At 47.2% G+C, this 8,229-nt stretch overlaps 2 protein-coding genes and 1 long non-coding RNA gene across 4 annotated transcripts in view; all 3 read right to left on the reverse strand.

The window, feature by feature from the left end:
* MBTPS1 (membrane-bound transcription factor peptidase, site 1) overlaps positions 1 to 211 on the reverse strand; it is a 64,255-nt gene extending 64,044 nt beyond the window's left edge. The window contains exon 1 of one of the 2 annotated variants that reach the window (XM_011942185.1): positions 6 to 211. The gene's annotated coding sequence lies outside the window, so the exon portion shown is untranslated. The remainder of the gene's footprint in view (positions 1 to 5) is intronic. The other variant, XM_011942186.1, reaches the window with a different exon arrangement.
* A 5,154-nt stretch (positions 212 to 5,365) lies between these two features.
* LOC105511956 lies at positions 5,366 to 7,284 on the reverse strand. Its single transcript, XR_001001796.1, has 2 exons — positions 6,199 to 7,284; positions 5,366 to 6,064 (listed from the first exon to the last, which is right to left on the reverse strand). It is a non-coding gene; the product is annotated as an uncharacterized LOC105511956 (long non-coding RNA).
* Positions 7,285 to 7,352: 68 nt separating this feature from the next.
* HSDL1 (hydroxysteroid dehydrogenase like 1) overlaps positions 7,353 to 8,229 on the reverse strand; it is a 20,550-nt gene continuing 19,673 nt past the window's right edge. The window contains exon 6 of the mRNA XM_011942188.1: positions 7,353 to 7,989. Coding sequence (XP_011797578.1) covers positions 7,891 to 7,989 — 99 coding nt within the window. The 3' untranslated portion in view covers positions 7,353 to 7,890. The remainder of the gene's footprint in view (positions 7,990 to 8,229) is intronic.

The raw sequence follows: 8,229 nt of genomic DNA on the forward strand, positions 1-8,229 counted from the left end.
CGTACCTGCGCCGCCTGGAGCTCAGGGCCGGCGGGCCCGGGATAACGGCGCCTCCGCGGCGAACACGCCTGGGCACTCCATTCGGGGCTGTTTACTCCCAACTCTCGCGAGACTGGGCGACGGCCAGGGAGGCCCACAGCTGGGAGCGTCAGCCCCACAGACCCAGCGTGCCCTGTGTGTCCCGCGCTCCCGGGCCTGCGTGCGCGCTCTGGACGCCGTGGGCCGCGGGACCACGCCGGGAAGATGGACGATGGTCTCGCGACATTTGCGGTCGGGGACCTGTGGCAGGGTGGAAGCGGAGGGGCGTGGCCAGCGCGGGGCCAGGCGGCTACAACGCGCCGGGGGAACGTCTTGTCTGCGCTGCGAGTCGCTCTAGGATCCCAGACTCGGAAAAGGAACCCGGATCTAGAAAGACTGCCTGGTGCAGGCTCCCTACCCCCACGGGCCTGCTGTCGTGGAACCGTGGAGAACTCGCTTCCGGCGCGGACCCTCCCTGCAGGGGTCCACGTCCAGGCATCGGCGGTTCGGACTCTCCAACCCCGACCGGGCACCTGCCCTGGGTGCCCCTTAACCCGGGCGGTAGCTGGTTAAGATGGGGAAGTGCCAGACCGGAACACGCGAAACCCCAAATTCCGCCTGCCCGACCTCCTGACCCCTGGCGCCGCAGGACGACAGACTGGGCCTCCCGACGCGCAGCGCGCTGCCGGGACACCGGTGCGTGCGAAACGGAAGGACCTTTGTAACGCCACGTGTTTGCCCTTTTTGAAAAAACAAGAATAAATGTGTTAAACTCTGAAAAGCTTGCCGCCTGAAAGATGTCTGGGCGACTTAGATGCTAGGATCACAGGTTGTTTTCGATGTAAATGGCCCCATAAGGGCTGCTGGTGGGCGGTGATGCGCTATAGGTCGATCAGACGACTTTTTGTCTTTTTGAACTTGACACTGCACCACAGTAATGCTGAACTGCACCAGTATTACAGATCACAGCGCATCATCTTCCTTCAACATGATTTAACACAGTTGACTTAATATAGTGGATACATGTAGAATTACAAATTACCATACCCCACCTCAGGCTTCTACTTGGTAATTTTGAGCAAGTTATTTAACCTTTTTGTACCTCAGCTTCTTCATCCCAAAAATAGGGGTACCAGCCAGGTGGGGTGCACGCCTGTAATCCCAGGACTTGGGGAGGCCGAGGCAGGCGGATCACTTGAGGTCCGAAGTTTGAGACCAGCCTGCTCAACATGGTGAAACCCCGTCTCTACCAAAAATATAAAAACTTAGCTGAGTGTGGTAGCCTGCGACTGTAATCCCAGCTACTCAGGAAGCTGAGGCAGAATTGCTTGAACCTGGGAGGCGGAGGTTGCAGTGAGCGCCTGCTCAACATGGTGAAACCCCGTCTCTACCAAAAATATAAAAACTTAGCTGAGTGTGGTAGCCTGCGACTGTAATCCCAGCTACTCAGGAGGCTGAGGCAGAATTGCTTGAACCTGGGAGGCGGAGGTTGCAGTGAGCTGAGATTATACCACTGCACTCCAGCCTGAGCAACAGAATGAGACTCTGCCTTAAAAATAAGTAAATAAAAATTTTTTTAAAAAATAGGGGTACTAATATCTACCTTAAAGGATGAGGGTTAAATTAAGCACAGACATAAGGCCTAGCGCAGTGGCTTATGCCTGTAATCTCAACACTTTGGGAGGCTGTGGCGGGAGGATCACTTGAGCCCAGGAGTTTGAGACTAGTTTGGGCAACAGAGACATGTCTCTACAGTTACGTTTGGTTTTGTTTTTGCCAGGAGTGGTGGTGTGCACCTGTAGTCCCAGCTACTAGGGAGGCTGAGGTGGGAGGATTGCCTGAGCCCAGGAGGTCGAGGTTGCAGTGAGCCATGATGGTACCACTGCACTCCAGCCTGGACAACAGAGCAAGACCTTGTCTCAAAAACAAACAAAAAGCATACGCATAAAGTACTCGGCTCCTATATGACTCAATACTTGGTGGATACTTGAATCCTTTCCTGACTCAGATCTCATACGATTTTCTGAACTTTTGGAGAACCCTTGCCTCTCTTTGCATTTTCAAACTGTCAAAGGCACTCCCTTCTGCCACCACAGAAAGCATTTGATCTTAAACTTGACTATGTCCTTCTGTTCCAACTTTGGGTAAATTAATCTTGGTCAGGGTTCTCTGAACAGCCCTTTAGTCACTGTGCCATTGAATACATGGCCCTACTGTTGGAAACGGGGGTAGAATAGTGATTGCAGATATCAATCATGTGACAGTGAGGCCCCACAGCAGGGGAGAGAATACCACCACTACCAGTTCCAGAGAATGCCTGTACACTGAGGGGACTGCCGTGTGGCAGAGGAAAGTTACTTGGAGAACTACCAAGACAGCCTGAGCTACAGGATCCTGGTCTACCACTGGTGGATTCCCACCACTCTGGTTCTAAAATAACTTCCTCAACTTGTGCTTCACATACAGAATAAAGCATCTGCAAATCTTTATTCAAATGAAATGTTATTTTAAAGAATAAGAGCTGATGGCACGGGCACGAGCCAACCCTGGGAAAGCCTCCCTGGAGTTATGGCTCCTGGGGTCCCAGCAGCCACTCTGCAGCGATCTTGGAGGTCCTAGTAAACCTGCCGGCAGCACTGCAGGCAGGCTGCTTTTTTTGGGCAAGGATGGCTTTGCCGAGAGCATCAAAACCTCGGAGGCAAACACCAAGGAGGTGTTTTCAGGCAAGATCGCACCTGAGTCACTGCTGCTCGATGTGCACCTGGAGGAGACATCCCTGCAGATGTCTCCAGCCTCTCACTATACTCACTACAGCCTCGCCCACCAGCACATCTCAGGTGTCCATGGCTTTTTCAAGGACAACTTCATGCTCCTGGTGCTGGAGCTCTGCCACCTGAGACCTCTCGTGGACCCGCACACAAAGAGAGCCTGAGGGTGCTACTGCCCGCAGTAGATTATCCTTGGCTGCTGGCACCTGCCTGAAACTGGATTATTCACCAGGACCTCAAGCTGTACCCCCTCTTCCTGAATGATGACCTGGAGGTGAAAACGGGAAGATTTGGACTGGCAACCAAAGTCCAACATGACGGGAGGCAGAGGAAGACCCTGGGTGGGACTCCCGATTCCATTACTCCCAGGGTGCGGGGAAAGAAAGGGCACCGTTTCAAAGTGGATGTGTGGTCCCTTGGGTACGTCACACATACCTTGTTAGTGGGCAAACCACCGTTTGAAACCTCTTGTCTAAGAGACCTACCTCTGGTCAAGAACACACACAGCGTTCCCAAGCACAGCCACCCCGTGGCCACCTCCCTCATCCAGAAGATACTTCAGACACACCCGACAGCCCCCCCACTGAGAGGCTTCTGAATAACGGGTTTTTCACATCTGGCTCCATCCCCGCCCATCTCCCCATCATCTGCCTCCCATCACACTGAGGTTCTCAATCCCTCCCAGCAGCTTGGACCCTCGCAACTGCAAGCTTCTCGTGATCCTCAAGGCATGGAGAACCCCTGCCTGAGCAGCCCCAGGAAAAAGAGGAACCGGTGCCACCCGCATCCCCAGCTTCTGGGTCAGTGAGCGGGTAAACTGTTCCAACAAGCACAGCCTAGGGCATCAGCTGTGTGACAAGTGTTACACATGCCTTATCTTCGACAACACCGTGACAGCCTGCAGTGCGGTACTGCTCCCTTATCCAAGGGCACATGTTCCAAGACCTCCGGTGGATGGTCTTGGACTCACCGTGGCTGGAACTTCAGCAGTTTGAGGTGCGACAGCAAAACTTCCATGAATTTCTTTTTCCTTCTTCCCAACGTCATGGAGAGAAGACTTGTTTTACTGTAGATCTCAGCAACTTCAGCATACAATGTTTTTCTTTCCTTATTAAGTGGAGAAGTTTTACCTTTTCACTTAAAAAGCACTTTCCAGCTTCTCGGCATATCTGTAGTGCCAGCATCACTACTCTTGCAAGGGCTTTGGGGACATTACGAAGTAAAATAAGGGTTACCTGAACCCAAGCTGTGGACATGGGGAGAATTCTCATCCCAGGCAGGAGGGAGTGGGATGGTGCGAGATTTTATCACGCTACTCAGAACTGTGTGCAATTTAAAACTTATGAACTGTTTATTTATGGAATTTTCCATTGAATGTTTTCAGACCTTGATTGACCACAGGTAACTGAAACCTCAGAAAACAAAACTGTGGATAAGGGGAAACTACTGTCCACAGAGCATGATGACACAAGTCCTGCCCCATTGTTAGTTCCCATCCAACTCACTGATGGAGGTCACCCCCGTAAGTATTTCCACAACCACCTGAGCACACACTTACTGGAGAAGGGTGTCAATGTCATGCCACAGGAAGGCCATGAGCCTGTCCACCCTCTCCCCTCCGGGGAGCCCCTGGCTCCATACCTGCAGCACCATGATCCCGCCCTCAGCAGTGGCACTGTGCGGGGCTGCACAAAGCACATCGCCCTCGCAGGGGGCTTGCTGTGGAAGTTCTATTTGTGCATGTTCCAGAGTGGGTTCTAGAGCCTCCTCCCCTTCCCTTTCAGTCTCACCATAGGAATTACATAGAGTCTTTTTTTTTTTAATCTTTTGAGACAAAGTTTTGCTCTGTCTCCCAGACTGGAGTGTAGCGGGGAGATCTCAGCTCACTGCAACCTCCGCCTCCCGGGTTCAAGTGATTTTCCTGCCTCAACCTCCCCAGCAGCTGGGATTACAGGGGTGTGCCACCAAGCCCAGCTAATTTTAGTATTTTTAGTAGAGATGGGGTTTCACCATGTTGGTCAGGCTGGTCTCAAACTCCTGACCTCAAGATCCGCCCGCCTCGGCTTCACAAAGCACTGGGATTACAGGCGTGCGCCACCGCGCCCGGCCAGGAATTACACAGAGTATTTCTACTGAATTCACGACTGTCCTGTGCTTGGCTTTATACTCATTAAACACATATGAATCTTTAAAAAGAAAAATCACACACAAGCCAATACTGAGACTGAGACATAGACAGACTGGAATAGGTTTTGAGGACATAACCACCTAACCTAACCCTCTGGTTCCCAAATGTGGTTAGATTTTAAGTAATTGAGGTTGAAACACAGGAAAGTCTCCTAGGAGCTGTCTCTATCTGCTCTCTTCCCTTTTTTTCTTCCCACTCTTTCTTGAATCCATTACAGTCTAGCTTGAAGATTGAAATGGCTCATGGAAAAAAATCACCAATGATCTCCCTCCACACAGCCAAATTCCACGAGCAAATCAATCTTCACCTTACCCAACCTACCAAGAGACGGAGATCCGGAAGTCAGCTCAGCAGCTTCCAAAGACTAGGTACATTGTTCTCAACAATTTTGTTACTGACTTGTCAGCTTTTAACCAGTTATGACCGCTGGTGTTCATAAGTTAATTTCTTGTAATCACTTCTAAGAAGAAAAAAAATTATCTCATTCCAAATTACAAACATCTGGAACAAAACACTTCCAAAGGAAACAGAAACAACTACTTTTATTGTTAAACTTTCAATTGACAAATTAAGTTTCAAAGGTTCATATTTCCCATGTTCTTTTTTTTTTTTTTTTTTTTTTTTTTTTTTTGAGACAGGGTCTCGCTCTGTCTCAAGGCTGGAGTGCAGTGGCACGATCTTGGCTCACTTCAACCTCTGCATCCCGGGCTCAAATGATTCTCCTGCCTCAGCCTCCCAAGTAGCTGGGACTACAGGCATGCACCACCATGCCTGGCTAATTTTTGTATTTTTTGTAGAGACAGGACACGTTGCCCAGGCTGGTTTCGAACTCCGGGATCAAGTGATCCACCCGCCTTGGCCTTCCAAAATGCTGGGATTACAGGCGTGAGCCACCGTGCTCAGCCCATATTTCCCACATTCTTAATGAGACCCCATCCACAGTGGTCCAATCAACTTTCAAATTAGCTCTGGGGAAAAAAAATATATTTAACGAAAGCTAGAAAACCTAGAGGTCTTGCTCTTCATCTTTTGCTACAGCTACGGACAGCTCTGCGCCACACTTGCACCAATCAGCATGTTTGCCCATGTCCTGCCAAGGAGAGAATTTTACATCATCACTGACAAGGTGCGTTCACCTATTCTCATCACGTAATGCTGATTCCGATTCCATACCGAATTTATCAAAGACATTACTGGACCACGCAACCTTACATATATAACTACCTGACAATATTTTCACACGAAGTTGCTGCTGCTTATTACACATCAAAGTTCACGTCAATGTGGCATGAAGTCAAGAGGATTCCAAGTTAGCTCCATCAAAACCTTGGGGGTCACACAGCATCTCCCAGTGTGTAGACATGATCTGAGCATGGAAGAGCTTCTGGAGTTGGCCGCTGATCTTCTGAGTGCAAGTCCCATCTGGAAATCCTGTAGGCAATGTCATGGGCAAAACTGCGTCCATAAAATTGTGCTCAGGTCTGCTTATGACAGATTATCATGCCACAAAAAAAATGCCACAGGAGACCAGACTTTTAACCAATCTACCAGCTTCTGCATCCGTATCACAATGCCAAGCTCTGAATTTTAAATGTGCACATATTGTCATATTCATATAGTGACTTATAGTTGTCAAAGCACTAGGTACATGGTCCTCAAAAATGGTTGGCTTTATAAGACCCCAACTAAGGACATGTCATAGGTTTCAATGTTAACGCATATTGTGAGAGCTTGTGCATAATTATCTTCACACCAATAAAGGTATTCACTACAATACATAAATTCATTACACAAACCAAGAATAAGCTTCTAACTTATTGACAGATATATCATGTCACACACATAATTTGTCCATATTTTACTATTCCATAAATACGTATTATTTCTATCAATAATGCTACTGGAATGGAATAATATTACATAGAAAAATGTAGGAAAACCAGATATAACAAGCTGCAAAGGGCTAAATTTCAGTTATAAAATGGGTCAGAGGCTGAGAAATCACTATTTATCCACAAGGATTGCCTTACAAATCAAAAGATGACTACAGGTTTCTCTTACGTATCTAAATCTAGGAATAAGTTCATTCCATAGCAGATTTGAAAAAACAAAAATATAATGTAGGAAGTAATATTATTCATGGCAAACCAACAGCATGAAATTTGGTAGGCTTATCTAGGATGAAAAGGAATAATCTAGATTGTTTTAATACACTTTAAGATTCCATGTTAAGTCATCCTGACAAAAAATCTTTTTAAAATTATGGTAACCATAAATAAAGTTGCTCAAAGACACCACACCCACACCCACACACACACACACACACACAGACACACACGCACACACACACACACACGTACATACACACGGTTCTCTAATGAAATACCAGTTGAAGTGCAGCATTTTCATTACAGATAGTCAAACAGCTAGAGCTATACAATACACACAGAGTTTTCCTAATAGTACCAGCAATCTTAGTTACAAAATAATACTTTTCAGTAGTCTTTCTTGATGCACATTTAAAAACTAGTACAATTCCTCTAGTGTAATGGTCAATTTCCCTTAAAAAACAACATTTGAAATTATAAGAGCTGACAAATCACATTATATTTCAATATTAGACTGCTGTGGCTCTAGAACAACAGAAAAGCGTAACTTTTGAACAGGTTAGGGAAAAAGCATGAAATGTAGATGTCTTCAATCAGCCTCAGGCATTACTGATCCTGTGCCATCCATACACCCTTGAGGTCTTTCACAGCATTCTGACAGTATGATGTCTGCTTTGCAAATGACGAATCAACAGTATGCTGAATAATCAGCAATGAAACACAGGAGATAAATTAAATGTGTTTTTCCAAATGTCAGAATACCAAGGTTCCCAGGAGTTGGCAAAACTTCTCAAGCGGCCATCCAGACTCAGGCTGTGCAGGATAAGGCCTCCTTACGTAGTGAACGGTTGAGAATATTTGCTCCCCACACCCAGAGCCATTCAGGCATATACTGTGCAAAAAGAAACTAAAAATGAAAGATAAAAAGGTTGTGAGGTTAGAACGAGAAATCAACACTGAAGGAACAAGTACACAGACCAGCACATGAATACTCACCAATCACAACAAATACCCACCAATCAATCACAACAAATACCCACCAATCAATCACAATACCCACCAGTCACAACAAATACCCACCAATCAATCACAACAAATACCAACCAATCACAACAAACACCCACCAATCAATCACAACAAATACCCA

Source organism: Colobus angolensis, unplaced genomic scaffold (assembly GCF_000951035.1).
Source record: "Colobus angolensis palliatus isolate OR3802 unplaced genomic scaffold, Cang.pa_1.0 Scaffold207, whole genome shotgun sequence".
In the NCBI taxonomy this organism is placed as follows: domain Eukaryota; kingdom Metazoa; phylum Chordata; class Mammalia; order Primates; family Cercopithecidae; genus Colobus; species Colobus angolensis.